Below are 20,604 nucleotides of genomic sequence, written 5' to 3' on the forward strand. Positions count from 1 at the left end.
CTTTCAGAAAGCACTTAGTGCTATATAAAATGTGGCGATTATTGCAGAGGTGCCTGAGTCAGTCGACAAACATCTCTGCAGTCAACTCCACCTCTCCAAGCATTTTCACCCCCTCATCAAAATAATCCAAAATACTGAATAATTCGCCATGTGATTTGGTGTTTTTCTAATGCAAGACTGAACCTGTTCTTCTTCGTGCAATTAGTCTCATTGTAAATCATGTATTCAAACGTATCAAACAGTACATCTTCATATAATAAAGTATCACCTTGTAAGATACTTGACCTTCTAAATACCACCATGCTTATATCAAGCTCAAGCAGGACTAAACCAAGTCTGAAAAGAGTCTAAAGTCGACTTTAACTGAGCTACATAATCCAAACCTCACTCAATTTGCAATATTGAAGGTTCTATTTCTCTTTAGACTTAAAATGTGCATATACCTGCTATATTGCCATCCCCTATTTTTAGTAACAGACTTTATCAGAATGAGCAAGCCCATTGGTAAACACAAAGACAGCGAAAAGTGGAGAGGCACAGCAGTGGAATTGGATGGTGGTTGTCATTTCCTGTTAAATTACCACGCTGGTTATCATGCCAATGAATCACTGCATGTAAACTCTAGCTTGTGTGGCTTTTTGCAAGGTAGCATTTTTTCAGTCAAAACGGTTTATGCTATAAACACATTTGTATCGTGATGTGAGGCAGATTCAGGCTGTCACATTTAACTGCTCCCCTGGGAAACTCAGAGGAGCAGTGTAAAAGCATTTGATCCCTATTACACTGTATCTACCTGCTGTCTAATTTGAGGAAATATAAAATCCATCTTTACGTGGAACCTGCATAGGAAGAGAAATAATTAGTGGCATATTGCGCAATGTAACTTTTTTCCCCTGTAAAAATCATATGCGTCCTGTCCTGAGCTGCAGTGTGAGTGAGAGACTGAAACTGACAAGTGGAGAATATTTACAGGTGTTTACATTCACAGAATATAGAAAGGTGATGCATAACCCTGAAGAATGTTGCATATTAATCCTGCCGTGCCGTGGAAAAGCAATGGCTTCTGCTGGATTCTCTGTGATGGTTCCCCAGAGGCAGATGAATGTGACTACTTCCATACAGTATGAGTCTAGCATAGTGAGCGCACTCTCCTCCTCCTCTGTCTGCAGTGATGAATGGGCTTGATAACAGTGTGTGTGTGTGTGTGTGTGTGTGTGTGTGTGTGTGTGTGTCTCTCTTAACATATGTGTGTGATGAATGGCTACGTTCATAGCGGACAGGCCCATAGGGCTTTAGCTACTGTTAGTAGTGCTTAAAGATGACTGGAGTAAAAAGGCCCTCTGTCACATCTGCCTCACTCTCACACAGACGGTACACAGGACTGTGAGCACACACAGATTACCCTGTTAAAGACACTCTCCTCTGGGTGCACACTGCTATACTTTACAATATGACAGGTGTGTTCAGCTCTTACCTTTCTGTCCTTCTCACCTGGCCCTGAACAGGCCTCATATAAGAGGGCAATTGTCTGCTGCATATTTTAATTCAATGTATTTGTCTCATTTAGGAGTGTATGTCGTAGTGGTGCATTGGGATGTGAGCAGATTGCTATGAGCTTTGGTTTTGCTGTGAGCACCCTGCTCGGCTGTGTACTAGTGTACAAGATTTATAATTTGCTCCAGTGAGCTCATGTCCTCAGGACATTTTGAATATTACTGAAAACAAGCCATGCTCCATACCTTAGAGTCTGGGCTCTGCTGCAGAAAAACAGTGAAACAGTCTACATTTAAACTCTTCACTAGTGTAACATGTGTGCCACCAGGGGCAGCACAATATACAGTTTGCACTTAATCGTTCATGCCTGTCATAATGCTATGGGTTTTTAAACCTCATGGTCAAAATGGGCAGTTACTGACAGATGACAGATGAAAAGCCTCAAGCTCTTGACCTGGTATAAAATCATCTATTCAACAATAACACATTTACAGATATGTTTAGATTCAGGAGTAGTCAATTATTTTGTATTCAAAACAAAGGCATGATATTGTCTCACAGATGCAGAACAGCAGGTTTGTGGAAGGATACAGCCATAGACAGTTGCACACAGTGCTGAACAGAGATGGGATGTTAATGAGCTGTCACCACTGTGTACATTTCTTCTGACTGTACAGAAAGAGGCCCAGTCTGATAGTAATGAACATGGCTCATTGGTCTGATGCTACAGTTACTCCAGCATTATGTTGTTGCTCTCACTCCTTTAGAGCCTTTGTCAGACGCTCTTTCCTCTTTGTCACTGATGAATACATTAATGGTATATCTCACAACCATTAGTAAGAAATAGGCCTATTTTGTTAGATAATGTTGAATGTCATCTCATGGTAGGGGAGAGGGGGCGGGGGTTTGAGGGGGACAGAAAGAAAATAAAGTGACAGTGCAGAATTCACAGAAACAAGTGAACTTTTGACCTCAGAAGTGAAACTATCATAGACAGCCTATGGGGAATCATTTGATCTGAAGAAGACTTGCTTCTCACTTCTCATGAAATGGTGGCTTGGCTTGGTGGCTTGGCTGGGTACCAAAAAGCTTTCAGGTTTAATTGTATACATGTGGTCTTTCTGTGTAGAGCTCACATGTTTTCTGTTTGTCTGGATTGGTTTCTGCAGGTGCTCTGGTTTCCTCTATTTCAGCACATAATTGAATACATTTTGCGTCATATGGGGATGTATACCTATAATCATAACACATGACAATATGATTATGGAGACAAAGGCGGATATTGTCGTCATAGTAACAACTTCCCTGTTGGTAAACTACTTTAATGCACTAGGGCTGAATGGTTAAAACTGTCACTCTTACCGGTCTTGGTAAAAGCGACAGAATCCCTTTCTCTTGTCTAAAGGCCCTTTGTGAGCAGACAGAGATGACCAGAGCCAATTTACGCGCCACCGCACACACTACACTATCACTCTCCATAATCACGGGCCTGTTTATGAAGCTGTTGTCTCAGACTTGTAAACTATATGCGGGCAAAGCACATCAGATATGAAATCCATGAGGTGGCTGGACCTCCCTGCTACAAACATTGATTTTCAAGATTTATCTTTGATCCTTGTCTGTGTAAACTTGCTTGTGACTATCTGCTAGGAATGCATGAGAAATGAATGTGCAATAATGGACAAAAAGGTGAAAAGTCAGAAGCCAGCTTTATTTAGGTCTACGTGTTTAGTGTGAAATACTGTCTCTCCTTGTATTGAAATATGTGTTATTTGTTTATTCAGGGCTGGATATATTGACATCTGGTTTGCAATACTGGCACCTGAACAATTCTTTTTACAGACCTCTCTTTCTATTGTAAAAAGATATTTTGGTCTGGCCTCTCCACTCCCCACCACGGCTGCAGGTCAGGGCGATCCACTCTAAGCTGTGCCATGCAATCATGGTTTATTTGTACGGCTTCGTGTGATGCGTCACATTGGATCGACCAATTGGCTGTGTAAATCAAGAAGCTTCTGTCGCTACGGCTGCTTTTCTGTTGAAAATGGCCAGATAAACATCAAGTGCTCTAACTTTCATTGAAGAATTTTTCACATATTGTGGAAAAGTGACAGACAATTATTTTCGGAGAGATAAAACATTGAATAAGTGAAGTCAGGAACCAAACACACAAGATAAATTAGTTTACAAAAAATTACACCACATAAACTAAATAAATTATTATTTTTGTTAAGTAATCATTTCATTATACAGCAGTTTGAAGATTAACACATATTTGAAGTAAATACTGCTGGTGCTTTGAGTGTGAAAATGTTACGTCACTCCCATTACAACGTTGTAGATATACCACAAAATCAAAATCCATACGCTGTTAAGTCCATTGACTTTGAGGTGCCAGCTTCCCAAAGGCTGTACCATAGTGACTTAATGTATTCTGTAGTGTGGAGATACAAATATGAAATCTATACAGGGACAGCAGCTTGTGCCAGACGCGATTGATCCGCATACATTGTCTTTGGTCCTGTCCTCGTCCCGAGGCCGCTCTAAAACTGTGGTTTTGTGCTTTGCGTTACTTAATCCTCTGGTGTCTCATTTTAATGGGCTTCAACTAAACTTTATATCAATCCTTTAATGTTCTTTTTAAACTTTATCTGTCCAAGTACTTCTTATTTTTGTGCACCGCATCTATGTGTTTCTCAAACTGTGGTCCAACATGTCTTTTGCACTGGAGGTATTTGGTCTTTCGCAGTTCAAGTTACTTCTCTGCTCTGATTGTGGGTTGTATGTACTTTACCCCAGGTTTTTGTAAGTTTGTTTGTTTATTTTGTTGCCCTGGCTTTATCCTCAGATGTTACACAATTGAAACACGACCTCTTCGAATAATGAAGGAGAGCTAAACTGGCACTGTATGTTCTTGCCTTCCCTATGCGGTCCAAAGTGTTGGAGACTTAGTACATCTAATCAGTCTTTGAACTAATATTACAAGCTGTAATTTTCCACCTGACTGTACTCACCTGAGGCCATTATTGTTTGGCCTGTAAACCGTCAAATGTTTTGTCTTGGTTTTTAAAGGCCTAAAGCAGCAATCAAACACTGAAGGAAAGAGTGTTACCATGCCTTTCATGAAGACTGGTATTTCAATCTAAAGAGGCCACTTTCTATTCTCTTTAAAATGCTTTCCAAAGGATGTTTAGCGTTTGCAAACATCCACAAAAGGAAAAAGGAAAATATAGCCTTGATATTGTTCTATACGGATCCAGCACAAGTAAACAGCATTTATGTTTGAAGGAGGCGATGGTTATGGTTGTTTTTCTATGACGAAAACTCAATGTTTGTTTGTTGCTGTTTTCTCTTTTCCTTTTGAACAAGCTGGGGTGCTTTAGAATTAGCTTTTTCTAAACCACTGTAACTCATTAAATTATCAATTAATTAACATCAATACTTACAATTCTCATTACAACATCCAAGACTTTTGTTCATTCATCTACAAAACGCCACTGGTGTATTCAGGGGTCAGAGTTGCCTGTCAAAACATACGGAACCGTGTGTTTTCTTCTATAATTGCTGTACTATAGTATCTTCATTATTTTCCCATTTTCCTGAAGACACAGTTAGTTGGCAGAAACATTACATCAGCTAATTTTGCACACAAAAAAACAATATGCTGTGCAACCGAATACTGAATTAATTGCCTGAATCCCCTTCTGGCTTCAGCATCTTATTTATGTGTAGAGTATCGTTATGACAGAGAGGAGCGTGTGCAGCTATACGTTTCACAGTTTGTATCATTGCTTTTTGAATGTAAAATGTCAATACGTGGCAGCAGGTATTTTTTCACCGTAATTGTTTGCCTCATAATAGCTTATTATAGGCTTTCGTCTCGCTTCACCTCGTATGAATCACTATATGGCCGCGTTGGGTGGCCCCGCACACTGACAGGAAGTAGATGCCGCGTTGCTTTTTTAAACGGGTCCGTATCCCTCATTCATCAGGCACTTCCTTCATCCCGGCCTTTCGCAGCAGGTATAATGAGAGCGCGCCGTGTTTTGTTCCCCGGCTGTCTGGAGAACGTCTAGAGGCCTGTTATATTCAGACAAATGGATGCTACCGCGGGATGAGACGAAAGGAGTGAAGAATCGCGTTGGCAAGTGTGAAAAACGGTGCCATTCCGAGTTGGTAAATGTATTCGTTATGTCGGGCTATAATGGCGGTTAAATCCGGTTCGGGCTGCGAGGGAAACAACAGCGCAAAACAGGCGTTGTAGACGGGAACAGGCCTGGACAGATGACAGTGCGATGGTACAAAGGAAGATACAAAGAAACTGGGGGGGTGTATTGTCAGATTTCTTTGCAGATTTGTAAGGGATATGAGGTCGCAAAGTGTGGATCTAAAAAAAGGAATCATTGTGTATTAGCGCACAAAAGTTGGTAGATTCCAATATAAAATGCTTCAAAAAAGTTAAATATCTCAACTGGACTTTTTTTTGTTTTGATTTGTTGTTGTATTAACTAAGATTAGATGGTAAACCTCCCTTTGAGGCAATCCCCCTATAGTCTAAGGGGGAAAAGATGTTAACTCTCAAACTTCTTGTGCCTGAGCCCGCCCCCCTGTTCAGAGAGGGCTTCTCCACTTTAACGTAGATGGCCTTCTTTACTCCCCTCTCAAACCACCTCTCCTCCTTGTCCAGTGTATGGACATCCTGGTCTTGAAAGCTGTGCTGATGTTTCTGCTGATGTAAAAACACTGCAGAGCCCTGTCCAGAGGAGCTCGGGCGTCGATGTTGATACATGCGCTTGTGTAGAGGCTGCTTGGTCTCTACACTCCTCACTGCGCTGGACTGCATACACAACATTACTGCGGAGGCGTTTTGGAGTGCTGTCTTTAGGATGAACCAACCGCTGTCGGAGTGTGGACATAGGCTTAAAATATACAGGGATTCGATGCTTCGAGAGGACCCTTCTAAAGTTTTCTGACACCCCGGAAACATATGGAATAACCACATGCTTCCGTCTTATTTCATTGTCCGGTTTCTGTTTCCTATCCATAGTTTTGAGTGATTTGCTTTTGGTTTTGGTGAAGGCCCACTGTGAGCAACCACAACGTTTCAAACAGTGCTCAATGTGCATATGTTCCTTTTGTCTCCATTCGGCTTGTGTGGAGATCATTTCTGTAATGTGCAAATCACCCCCAGTTTTTGTTCTAAGGGGGGGTGGGAATCAGACATCAGATACCGATCTGTGTGAGTTGGTTTTCGGAAGACCTCTGTTTGGAGCTGCCCCTCTTGGCCCACCCTTACAGCACCATCTAAGAATGGTAGAGTTTTTTCCCTTAGCCACTTCCATTGTGAACTGGATGTTCTTGTTCTGACTGTAACTTTTCTGGGAGCATCCCCGTCTCCAGCTCATCTCCATGGAGATATTGACTAAAGGCAGCTACATATGAGATTCTTTGATTACCAACTGCAAAATAGCATGTTCTGTGTCATTAGGAGCCTGGTGTCTATTGGGAACAATAGAATCCAAAATGTTCCTAAGTGTACCTTTAAGTAGTAAAGTAACTCTATTTACAACCGATATACCTGTTTCTTTCTATTAAGCAGTAGCTCATCAGCCAATCTGATAAGACAAGGACAACACTTTGCATTATTTATGTTGCTTTATTGGCTGTATACAAGACTGGAGGGAATGCTGCACAGAAATTCCTTGAGACACAAGGCAGCTGGCGAATGATCTTCAGGTGAATGATGTCTTTAATCTGTACACAATGATTTGAAAAACTCAGCATGAAAAGAACAGACATAGAAATATTACTGAAGAGCAGAAGTACAGGATCAGCACAGACCAAAGTGTTGGTACAATCGTAGCTATACATTAATTCGAAGAAAAAGCCACCAGAGTGTTGTAAGGCCCACGCAGAGGCCAAACAAGCAGAAAGCAGGAGAAGGTGAGGCACAGCTGAGGTCCCTGGATACCTATTGTGTGTGAGCTTTTACTGTGGCGATGATGCACCATGCCTCTGGTCCCTTCCTCTCATTAAAGCTTTATGAAGCAAGCTTAGCACACGTTTTATTACGATGACGCCACTGTCTGGCACATTCCCGTCCTGCGGCTGGGTTAGAGGGCGGCCATGTTACAGGGACTCAGGAACAAAATAAGAAAAACTGATAAAACAGTTACAGAGAGCAGGGCAGCACAGCAATCGCAATGAAAGACCTGGATACTTGGATGTGGCTTTGGATGGATGCAGTAATGAACATTTTTATGATTGTGGAACTAATTTGATAGCAGAAACACATCCCGAAACAATTTAAAACAGACTGTCACAGTGTTATAAACACATTTTGCCAATACAAACACATTTTAATCATAATCTTCTTTTCATAATTAGGGATATAAAGTCTCTTCGTAGCTTGGGGATTTATTCAAACCCCCAAGTTTTGTTATTGTTTCGTGAGCTGAAAAAACTGCACCCCATTATAATGTTTTTGGGCAAAGCCAATGGGTGAGGAAAGCCCTTCTCTTTGGTCCTCATGGCGGGGAGCTGACGTTGCTGTAATACCAACAGCGTTCCTATAAAGACGTTGTCCTCGTTTTCTCTGCTTAAAAGCCTGGCTCCTGGCTCTTTCTCTTCTTCTAAAAATTGGGCTGGACGTCATTTCTTAACCGTGCTGGTTTTTGTTGTGTGACAATCATCATTACTATGAATGAGGCTGAATGGACCTATTATTTAGCTCTATGGGCAAAACACTTCATGCAGCCACGGCCTGTAACTGTTGCCGCCGAAGTACCATCATCAGTGATTATGGATTGAATAATGCAATCGCAGTCTAAAGCAGCAGAGTCAATAAACATATTCATAAAAGATGCCAGTATTCTCTTTATGAAATGCCATTATTGCTCCAACTTCTGTCTGAAAAGCTTGTCAAAGAGTGCATTGTATGAACAGACAGCTGGACCCGCAGCACAGGGCGAGTTTTAAAAGATCCTCTGTTCTGGGAGTTGCCTTCTAGACCGATAACGCCTGTTTCAGCTCAGGAGAGCACTGCTTTCTTTGGACCTGCTTCTGGACTCAGTCGATCCCAAAACATAAATCTGTTTAACACACAGCTGATGGCATTTGTCTCGCTCCCATTCTCTTGTAATTTTTAACACAATGTTGGTTCTTTCCTATCCGCCCTGTGCCAGACCGGAGCACCATTTATCACAGCCAATTGTCACTTCATCTGCCAGTATGATTCCTCTAAATTTTCGTCTGTGATCTCAACTAAAAACAAAATCAAATACCCGACGGCCAAACCAGTTAGTGTTTGTGTTAGTACATTAAATCCTATTATATTCGAGTACGTGCTTTGTCTCAACCTCTCTTTAGCGATCATCCAGTGAACCCTCATGGAATTAAAGACAGGAAGACTCAATTATGGCCCAAAACCTGGGGGTGCTGGAGTAAAAACACTATTATCTGATGCAACTGCAATGCTACAACCAAAACAAGCGCTGGAGTGAAACCAACCATTGTTTTGTAATGCTGCTGCCTCTCGGCTAGGACACTCTTGCAAAAGCGGTTTGCAGTGAGTTTTTATCCTAATTAAATAAAAGTTGAATAGAGTAACAACAAACATGATGAGTGACGGGAGGATTTTTGTTTTCGTGTCTGGAACGGAATAGAAAGTGCCTGTATTGCTAAACCTTTTCTATTTTAATTGTCCCTCATGCTACTTTGTTTGTCAGAGCGTTCAATTAACTGTTCTCGATCCTGCTATTCACGATGACTCTTTTTGCATCTGGGAAAAGCCTGACTCAGCTATATTGAACGACGGCGGCTAAATATTCCCGTATTCTAAGCGAAGCCGGTTAGCTGCTAGCATAATCATAGACTAAAGCCTGCCTTATCTCCTCCGGGGTGCAAGCGACCTCTGTTTGTTTAATTGCCACGGGCCAAAGCTGCATCTTGCCTTGTGTTTACCCCCACTGCGGCTTATAGCTGATAATGGAATTACTGTGAGTCCCGAGAGAATGGGGGGGAGAGGACCCGGGGAGGCGGAGTGCAGAGGGGAGGGGGAGGCAGAGGAGAAAAATCAATCCTATCACGCAATTTCAGCGTAACGACCTAATGCTTCTAAATAGTGGATACATATAAACAGGCGGGATGAAGATGGAAACGAGCATATCTCAGTAAAGTGGATGTAACTTTTTCCCCATTGATCATCAATCATCATTCAGATAAATGATCTGTTGTTGACATGGGAAAAGAGTCATGGTGATGTGGTTTGTTTTTAATTGCTTTTTATGTGCGGGTGAATGATTTGATCTACTTTAAAGCCACACTGTGTGTCATTTCACCAAGTAAACAAGGTTAATAAAGTTGGCAAAGCACTTTTTTTTTGGGAGCGAGCAGGTAAAAGATCACCCCTGCTGTAACATCCAATACTGAATCAAGGAATGAACTTATTTTCTGTGCTCTGCTCTGTTGTGTTTCATGTTTCATGCCATATACGTTGCTCCTGTGACGTAGCAACACAGTAAAATCCGGACAGTCACGCTGTAGTGGTTTGAATTTGGACATTTCCATGTATTTCCTGTGCAAAAGAGAAAACTTTATTTATTTGGCAAATATAATCAATACAATACGATAATGATTATGTTAACCATCAAACCCAAAGTGTGGCATGTTTTTTCTTCTCTGGTAGTCAGGTCTTTGGATGCCTGGGGATTTGGTTCCACCACAGCTTTCCTGTGAGGACACAGCACAGCCTAATTATCTTGCTTTATAGCCTTGTCTAAACAATGCGAGTCAACAAGAGACCATTTCTGAGCACCTTTACAGTTAAAGTATAGACTTATTTTGCTCCCTATTCAAACAATTGTCTCTCTTGGGTCATTATCGTCCACACAGAAGGTAGATACTACTGTACAGTGTATGGGCTGAAAATCCCAGTTGGGTTAGCTCTTCTCTGCTGATCCATTCTGTGCTGCAGGGGTGGGTTGGTTCCCCACAACTGCACTAAACTGTGTGGCTTATAGCACTATATGCACGGCATTTATTTTCTGCATTTGATGTAAGGCAGTCTGGCCGTATGCATACATTTTTAATCACAGGAGGAGATCTGTAGTTTCTCTGAGCGATTCCATCACCGCAGACCTCTCTGTGTACTCTAGCTTCCTTATATCATCCAAAGGCGTATGCTAAGGTGTGTAGAGTCAAGTTCATTTAAAAAAAAGTAGAAGTAAGACGTAGCTACTGAATTAATTACTCAAGTAAGGGTTAAAAAGTAGTTGCTAATAAATAAACAACCTGACCAAAAAAAGTCACTACCTGGATGTAAATAACTGTTATGATCTCGGGTCGCTGTAGTTGTTCAGGTCTAGGTTCAGCAACACTATGAGCCCAAAGAATTAAATCAGCTGACAACCTGAACATCCTGACCAGGTTATTCCATCAATGGGCTACTTCTTCCCTGATGGCACAGGCATATTCCAAGGTGACAATGCCAGGATTACTCAAGCTCACATTGTGAAAAAGAAGTTTTTATTCTTTCACTTTCACACATGGATTAGCTGCCACAGATCTTAGCCCCATAGAGAATGGGATGTGCTGCAGAAGGCTTTGTGCAGTGGTTACACTCTCCCATCATCAATTCAACATCTTGGTGAAAACCTAATGCAACACTGGATCTTTTGACTTTGCAGAAGCTTTATAGAAGAAGGCCACAGTGATTACGTGCTGTGATCAGAGCTAAAGGCAATACAACAAAATATCAGAGCGTGTGACCTTTTCATTGTGGCAAATTTCTTTTTAGTCAGGCAGTGTGCTGTCCATAGATAAAATAAATGAAGATTATTCAATAGAAGTTCCATCCATCCATTTTCTTCCACTTATCTGTTGCTGGGTCGTGAGGGCAGCCGTCTGAGCTGCCCAAATCCCACTGCACCAGCCCCCTATGGCTTCTCCTGCAGGTGGTGGGTCCACGGAAGCACAGACTCTTGATTCTAACCGAGCCTGTTGGTCTCTCATAAGGGGCTTCTGAACCGCTCTTTGTCTAAACCGTCAACTAGGACCTGTTTGCCATGGGAGACCCTACCAGGGGCACGAAACCCCAACAACATCGCTCCCAGGATCATTTGGGTGCTCAAACCCCCCACCATGTTAAGGTGGAGGTTCGAGGAGGGCAAATAGAAATTCACTTACATCAATTTACTCATATGGAAATAATAATGCAATGATTTTTTGGTTTTCAAAAGTAAAAGATCTTACCTTCGATATCACATATTGAACGGTGAAATTCGTGGCACTAGTATGTGCCTAATGCAGGAATGTGACAATATTTTGAATGTGTCCAGAACCTTAGATGCATCACACCCTGCGTTATTGTAAAACACTATAGCTCACGTTAACCCAGGCGAATAGAAAGATTTAGATTTTGAGTTTCTTGTAAACATTTTATATCTTGCTTATTTAAGACGCTGAAATATCTGTCAGTTTGGTGCAGACTGGTGAAAGGCAGATTGACTGAGTTCTCGTCAAAGCAGTCTGCAGTTTTCCCTTTTCTCCAGTGTGACGTAGTTGGAGCTAAAATCAGCAGCTGCCACAGAGACTCTGGCTGAGGGGATGAATGAATGTGGGGAGAGAGAAATGAAGCCTAAGAGGATGAGGGAGAACGGCGTCAGACAAAAAAGGAAAACATTAGGGGGCTTCAAGTGAAATATTGAGTGACGTTCTTTGAAAGTTGGGTTTGTGTGCTTCTTCCACCGCACAAGACACTCTTCCCACTGCCTGAGTGAGATTTTTATGGAAGGAGGGAAGCGCGCGGGAGCGTCAGTAGATTTCACTCTCCTCTGTCATGGTGCAGGGCTGGAGGGGGTTTCAAGACTGAGCCGGTGTGGTGTAGTGGAAAATGACTTGGCATCTGAAGAGAGCTTGTGCATCGGTCAAGGGCCTTCTGAGTGGAGGGAGAGAGACAGTGTTTTTAGGGATACACTGTAGGCTTATTTGAGTGAAGTGCGTGATGGTAATTTCCTTAACAGCCTATTAAGGAGAAAAGCTAATTTTAGAAGGCCAAAGTATTTTAACAGTGGCAGATTAATTATCAGTTTAAATTTTTCTTTCCTTATTTTTCTAAATGCACCATATTTCAAGGGGCTTATTGATCCTAAAAACTCTTAGTGCAGGTTGTTTCTTTATCCCACATGTAGCGTCCAACAAATCCAATGCTTTTCCTTTCATATATGTAAGGAGTATACATAGGAAAGTGAGAGAAGTGTTTTTCCCAGGGGGAGACAACAGTATCAACTGGAGGTTGGCAAACACTTTCCCAAAGTGCCTGCGTCCTGTGGTATAGTCTATAAGCTTTGACAAATTGTTCTGAAAAATTTGCGAAAAGGAGTGCACAAATGAGCAGATTCAAACTTGGAAGCATTAACATTAACAAATAATGAAATAAGAAGCCATAACATTTATGGCCTAAAGCTTTGTGGCCAAACACCCTTTGCTCTGCCCAATCCCGTCAGACCTTGGAAGCTAAGCAGGAAGGGCCTGGTCGGTACTTGGATGGAAGACTGTTTGGGAAACGCCAGGAAGCCTGGGGAATGTAGCGAGTGAGTGAGTAGTTGGTGGTGGTTGGAGGGGCCGATGGCACAGAGTGGTAGCATTGCTTCCATCAGTCTACCCCAAGGCAGCTGTAGCTACAATAGTAGCTTACCACCACCAAGTATGGAGTGAATTAATAATGCAATGTAAAGCGTCTTTGAGTGTCCAGAAGAACGCTGTAAAAACTGATGCATTATTATTATTTTTTTTATTCTTATAATTGAATATAATAAGTAATATTCAGCTTTATGTGATTTCACCAGTATAACAGTCTTAGTGGCAGTGCACAATGAACAACATGGTATGGTGACATATTCTTATGTTAGTCAAGATCATCCTGCGATTTGTATGAAAAGTTCTCTATATCAAGAGTATCCCAACAACAAAATGCAGCCCTTTGCTCTGGGAATGTTTTTTATTGGCCCTCAGGCTTTCTGTTGAAAACCCAAATTGCCTCAACAATAAAAGCCGGAGGGTGAAAGGCAATGGTGTGGGGGCAATAGGGAACAAAGAACACTGCCTAATTTGACTTTCTGTTTTGCATTTTTCGGCACGTGTATTTAAATCTGTCTAACCTACTGAACCCCCCTCCTCTCTCTCTCTTTCTCTCTCCCCAGTCTGTTCACAGTACTCCAGGGGGGTCTTCGCCATCTTCGGCCTTTACGACAAGCGCTCGGTGAACACGCTCACGTCCTTCTGTGGCGCCCTGCACATCAGCCTGGTGACCCCCAGCTTCCCCACGGAGGGAGAGGCCCAGTTCACGCTCCAGCTGAGGCCTTCCATCCGCGGGGCGCTCCTGTCTATACTGGACCACTACGACTGGAACCGATTTGTCTTCCTCTACGACACAGACAGAGGTGGGTCGCAGGTGATGCACTGTGCACTGCTGCTCAATGGAAGATCATACAGTGTGCGACTGTGTGTGAATTGGTTAATGTTTACAATTGTAATGTTAAAAATATTCATTATGCATTACAATTCTGTCAAATAGGTGTGTCTCAAAACGATTGCTCACTGCTCGTCGTTGGTTGGGCCAAATGCAGACAGTTAGTCCATTATAGTTTCAAAACACTTTTTTTGTAACTCTGATGCCTGAACACTGGAACAATTATCAGATAGCTCATGTTATCTCATTGATGCTTTCATTTAGCCTTTAGAGTGGAAGCAAAATCGGGCAGAGAAGAGTATTGCTTGTGCTTGTGTTTCTTTTACAAGCTTTGGATTGAAAAAATGGTATCTGAGCAACTGTCATGTTATTGTAATACTCAGAAAAATGCATGTTCACATAAAGAAGAACTAAGTAAGTTGTTTACCTTAATAAATCCTTTCCATAGTCCCTCTGGGGTAATACAAGTGTTAATGGGAGGATTGGGGTCTCCCCCTGGTGTCTCTGGCCAGAAAACCACCCTTGCAACTTCCCTGCCTCTGGATCGGAGGCGCAATACACACTAATAGTCTCACGAAGAAGCAGCTAGCAGACTAATGGGCAAAGCTAACTGTGGGCCAGCACCACTGTAGCAGTGTTTACAGCCAAGTTTCAGTGAAATAAATGATCTCCATTGTGTCATTGAGTTGTGGCACAATGTACAATATCCTTCTCTCCCTTTGTTTTTTCTGTCATTGTAGTATTTACTCTCAAGGACAATTAATTAGCAAAAAAAAACACACACACAACACCTGCAGTAGCGCTTATGGCCTATAGGGGCATGAGTTGCTTATTTCTACTTTAATGTTGGTAGTTTGTACACAGACTGCTATGGAAAAGGCTATTCTTATTTATTGCTTTATTTGCTTGGGACTGAGCATGAATGAACGCACACCGGATTGTAGCCATGGGCTAATTTTCATCTGTTGTCCCACACTCACACTTTTTTTCATCCTGACCTATTGTACATGTTTTTCATAATCATTGCAGTCAAAAAGGCACCATAGTTGAATAATCAGTCCCACCGTAAATTCAGGCTCATAATTTAACTGTTAACTGCAGTTTCTACTTAATCTTACAACCGCAAACAGTGCCACGTCATAGCAACAATGATCTACTCCAAATGCTTTTCTCCGCCTGGACTTATTTGGCTTTTCCCGCTGCGCCAAGGCTAAAATGGAGAGGCTGCACCAACAACATGAAGGATTGGTCCAGGCTGAATTTGCTGGGCGCTCGCATAATTTGGCTAATGAGATAATACTGTAATTTTAACCTGTCAGACAGCAAGAGGAGTGGGAGCAACTTGGACATTAGGAATTGGCACTGTCAGCCCAGATTAACATAATGTTCATCAATCACACATTAGAACAATTGGAGATTAGTCAAAGTCAAGTTTGGTCTCGGTGTTGAGCAGCTTTTAGGATTTTTGGAGATGTTAAGATCAATCCAATTATAAATACAAAAATGAGGAAGACATCTTAGCACTGTGGTGGTTTTGAAGACACTATCTGTGATGAGAATTCCACGTTTATTCATTTATTCATACCACATAAAGAAAAGAAAATTTAATTCATAAAAATGGCCACCAAAGGAACAGGCTGTGCAGTGATGTTCTCGGTGACTGAGGTCAGTGACAGGAAAGGGCGAAACCAAGTCACTAAATGAAAGTGTTACTAATATTTGGATGGAAGCCTTACCTTTTCAGTAATAGCAAAGGTGATCTTGTGTCCGTCTTTATTCCACAAAGGGGAAAAACACGTAATCACCCCTGACACGTTTCATTTCTCCCCAAATGGCATTAAGTCCACTTGCACATTTAACTTGATTTGTATCTTTTAAGAGTTTCAAGTCTGAAGTAAAATGGATGAAATACCAAGTGTAATATGCACTCTCACTTTCTCCATCTGCAAATCAACCTGACAGTGTTTCAAGACTCAAACAAAGCCAATGAAACTTTGCTGCCTATAGCTCGGCAGGGAACAATGAGCATTTAACAGTGGCGATGGTGAAGACGAAGGGCTTGCAATGAGACGCTGAGGAGGTCTTTAAGAGGCAAACCTGAGGTGGTGCATTCTGTCTAAACCAGGAGTAGATGTGGACAGTGCGGGCTGGGGTAGAAGTGTAAAGGAGGAGAAGCAGAGAAACATCGGATGAGCGTCCCAAGTGTAGCAGCAAATCAGATTCGAGAGTGAAAATTTGGTCTCTATTATGGTCTCTATTATATATATAGCAACAACAAGTGCTTAAGTACATAATATACATTGTAATTGATAAATAAATCAATAAAACACAAATATTAAACACATTTAAATGCAAACATGGAAGATAAAATATTTTCAGTGTGCAGTTTTCAGCCTGGATTTGAACATTGTCCGAGCTGGGGCCTGTCTCACATCAACCGGGAACACCGCCTCAGCCTGGTTGATACACTACAGAATCTCCTTGTTGTCTATAATGTAGCTACCATCTCCAAAAGGAAGGGGCGAAGGTGATGATGCAGGACAGCGGGCCATGGGTGACCAGGTGATGCGAGTGGAGCTGAACCGGGACGAGGAGAGGGCATGGAGTGAGACCGAAAGCAAGCCTATGAAGACGTACAGCTGTAGGAGAAGCTGCAGATTAAGAAAAGGGAAAGAAGGATGGAAGCAGAGGATGGATTGGTAACATTTGGGTTGTGCTCACCCGTGACTTGGCCGAGACAGGGCCCTTCATTACTGGCTCCCATCAGGCTGCACTGCTGGTAATGTGCTGGAAAATGGGCAGTAACGCTGTGATCTGTTTGATGCTCTCCGCTCCGCTCCACACAGCGACAGTCTCTGTGCACTTTAATATGTGGTCCGAGGAGGTTTGTTATTCGGCCAGTGATGAATGCAGACAGGTAGCACATTTCTTTTGGAAGATACAATTTGCGGAGGAATAAATATAAACCATTTGCCTGCCGGTCACTGTATTAGTTTAATAATAATAATAATAAAAATGGATTGGTTTTGTATTGCGCTTTTCTGGACACTCAAAGGGGGTAGACTGACGGAAGCGAGGCAACCAGTCTGCGCCATCAGGCCCTCCGACCACCATCACTCACTCACACACTACATTCACGAGGCTTCCTGGTGTTCCCAAACAGTCTCCCATTCAAGTACTGACCAGGCCCTTCCCTGCTTAGCTTCCAAGGTCTGACGGGATTGAGCAGAGCAACGGTGGTATGGCCACAAAGAACAGGTTCATCTGTCGTAATGCATAGTAGCCAAAGGATTGAATTTATTTACAAAAATGAAGAATGGTAAACAAATCTCTGCCACTTTACCAGGCTCACCCTTTTTTCTAATTTATCCATTTTCTTCCACTTGTCCATTGCCGGGTTGTTGACCTGCCTCTCTCATAAGGGGCTTCTGGGAGCTGTTTACCCTGGGAGACCCTACCAGGGGTACGAAGCCCCTCGACAACAGAGCCCCCATGATCATTCGGGCGCTCAAACCCCTCCACCTCTTTAAGGTTCTAGGAGGGGAAGGGAGAGAGGGATATTGTACATCTAATTACACAATGGAGACACTTGGTTGTAAATACTGTTTAAGTGGTGCTATCCCGTTAGCTTTGCCCATTAGCCAATTAGCTTCTTCTTCATGTTTCCATTAGTGTGTATTGCGCCTCGCATCCGGAGGCAGGAAAGTTGCAACCAGGGGGAGATGAAAGACCCCCCAATCATCCCATTGACACTTGTATTACCCCTAGAGGGACTATGAAAAGGAGTTATGAAGGTAAACAAGATACTTTACTTTAAGTTGGTGCAGTCCATTGGAGAAGTATCTGCGTGAGTAAAGAAGTGGACAGAAAAAAAAAAGGTGAGGAGAAATAGAAAGAATAAAAGGCAGTAGTGACCAATGTTTGAAAAGTGCATAAATAATATATTTTTCATTTGCATAACTCAAAGCTAACTGTGGAGATAATGTCAGGCCCAGATTATGTGTGTAGCGGCCAATGTGAAAAGAGAGAGAACCAATCCAACAACCTGCCGTGTTCTAAGCTGACGCTCTACAAGGTTTAAATTATAAAACTCCCGGGCCAAAATGATGTCCCAGCGGGTCCCTGATTTTGTTTAATTCAGTTTCTCACTCAAAAGTAATCTGTTCCACCAGCTAAAGTCATGAGGTGGTGCAGTCTTTTTCACCTCTGGGTTTTGAAGTTGGACTTATGGAAGGAGTCCTTTTGATCATTTCAGTTCTAAAATTGCCTTTACCACAAAACACCATAGCAAGAGCTCACATTGATTCTTCTGTATCCTGCTGAAGCAGTTGTCTCCTATCCATTCACCTTCTGTTGGCAACAGTTACCTGTGGACATAGTCATCAAGTTCATTTGAAACTTTCTGGTGTTCATACATTTACAGTAATTGTATACATTTACCGGTATGAGTTATATTATAGCAGAGAATTTAATCTATTGCTCAACATGAACTTCACATCTGTATCTCTACATCGCTTCTATCTTATGGCTGATTCAAACTGAAAATATATATCTAAGAAAACGGACAGTGAGCGTGTGTGTGCCACTTCTCAGAAGTTCTTTACCAGCGCCTTTCTCAAACATCTGTGCTGTGTTTGAAATGAAATGATCCGGTCTCGTTGGTGATTATCGCTCAGAGATGGAGCGCTCTTATTATTATTGCCATTTTTCATGTCTTTGCTGTGAAGAGACAGCTGTTTGGTTCAAAACACTCCCATTAATTGCCACTCTTGTTACCTCCTGCTGTTTATAGCGCCATGTTATCTTTGTAAGTCCATCCATTCTGGGCCTATTAACCACTGCCCTCCATCACTCTACACACAAACTTTTCAGGCAGCTTTTTTCCCCTTCTTTCTCTTGCAGCCTTAAATTAATAATCTCCCAGAAACTCCCGAATGAGGTACCCGGAAAGTTCACTGCCAAAAAGAGAGGCTGTGGCCCTTTCATTTTCAATAAAATGCCACGAATAACAGTGTCACTCTGCACGGCTAATAGTCTGAGATTTTCACTTACTATCCTTTTCTTTGATGAAGCGCCTTCGTCTCATTATAAAGATTATAAGCCAAGACAAAATTGGCGTATTAAGAAGAGGTCAGCTGTCCAGTGTATGTGGGAAGGCTGTTTGAACCAAGGGTGCTGAGGCTCCTGCTGCACCCCCTGGTGTGTAGTTTATGTATTTCAAGCAATACTATAAAATTGGAAATATGCACAGATAAACTGTTACTCAGGGTAATACAGCACACCTTTGAGCTCAACACTCCCCAGTTCCAGAAGTCAAATTCACATAATCTCTGCCAAGAGTTATTAAAAAATGTAAAAGTAAAGTGTGTAACGGCACGATTGATGCTCGGCAGTGAGTATGTTGTAATTGGGGTGATTATCTTTTTACTTAAAGGGGAAAATACATACCAAATACAAGTGGAGTGTGTTGAATCATGAAGTGTAAAACCACATGAGTAAACAAGCAATCTTAGTATAAGTCTCGTAGTTAACTAATGCTATTAATAGCACAGACTCTCTGGCCCGACTTTAACAACCATCTTGCAATGGTTGTTCAAATGGACTAAAAGCAGAGATCTTCTACTTCAGAAGAGTAATTGAGGAAATAAAATGTGCTTCTCTCTTCCCGTTTGTTGGGATGAGATTAGAATAAGAATAAGATTCTTTGCAAATTGGCTCCATCTCAAATGGCTAAATTGAAATTAAGCAGATTATATTTTCATTTGAAGTAATTATCATGTAGTTTGATAGTCTAATGTCTATGGTTAATTATAGATCAAATTTCAGGAATTAAAGTAGAAAAAAAAACACGTTTGTGTTGAAACTGAGTATAACATATGTTCTGCATGTTCTTTAACTGTTACGTCCATAGGGGAAATATTTGTCCTATTGGTTTTTCCATGTCTTTTGTTTTTAAATCATTATTATATATATTTTTTAACATAATATTTTGTTTAAAGGTGTTGAAAGTTCAACTGCACTTTTGTATTCCTCATTATTGACCATTACAGAAGCCTTCATCCGACCAGGTTCCTGTGATCTGATTATAGGCCATAATACCAGGGTCTAATTCCAGGCAACAAAACTAATGTATTCAAAATTGTTTGGCTTCTATTATTAGCCAATGCAATTTCTGTCTAACGTCTTTTTCCCTTTCTCCTTCCTCTCTTTTGTCCAGGTTATGCAATACTGCAGGCAATTATGGAGAGAGCAGGGCAGAACGGCTGGCAGGTCAGCACCACTTCTTACACTGGAGTCCAGCCAGAATGCACGAATACAACAATACCCCTGTGTTTTACCAAATCTTCACCAAACTTGTGGAACAATGCACCACATACGCATTGTATAATGCTCATACATCGCCCAGTCTAAAGGGAAAAGACACTTGGATTTGACTGAGCAAATACACGCAAGAGACATCCATTAGTTCAGGGGTGTCAAGCTCATTTAGAGCCGGGGCCAAAAATGTAAACATAGTATTGGTCGAGGTCTGTTTTGATAGAATAAATATTAACACATTTTTATTATTTTAAATAATATGACTGCACATAACCTATCCCCACTTTCTAAGCTTCCAGGGGCTTCATAAGGCGACTATTTGT

The 20,604-nt window shown here is 41.7% G+C and overlaps 1 protein-coding gene across 5 annotated transcripts in view; it reads left to right on the forward strand.

Moving 5' to 3' along the window:
- Positions 1-20,604, forward strand: part of gria4a (glutamate receptor, ionotropic, AMPA 4a) — a 143,895-nt gene that overhangs the window by 38,782 nt on the left and 84,509 nt on the right. For all 5 annotated transcript variants that reach the window (XM_079573831.1, XM_079573827.1, XM_079573828.1 and 2 more), the window contains exons 3-4: positions 13,695-13,934; positions 20,181-20,233. In XM_079573831.1, coding sequence (XP_079429957.1) covers positions 13,695-13,934; positions 20,181-20,233 — 293 coding nt within the window. The remainder of the gene's footprint in view (positions 1-13,694; positions 13,935-20,180; positions 20,234-20,604) is intronic.

This window comes from Gobius niger, assembly GCF_951799975.1.
Source record: "Gobius niger genome assembly, chromosome: 1".
In the NCBI taxonomy this organism is placed as follows: domain Eukaryota; kingdom Metazoa; phylum Chordata; class Actinopteri; order Gobiiformes; family Gobiidae; genus Gobius; species Gobius niger.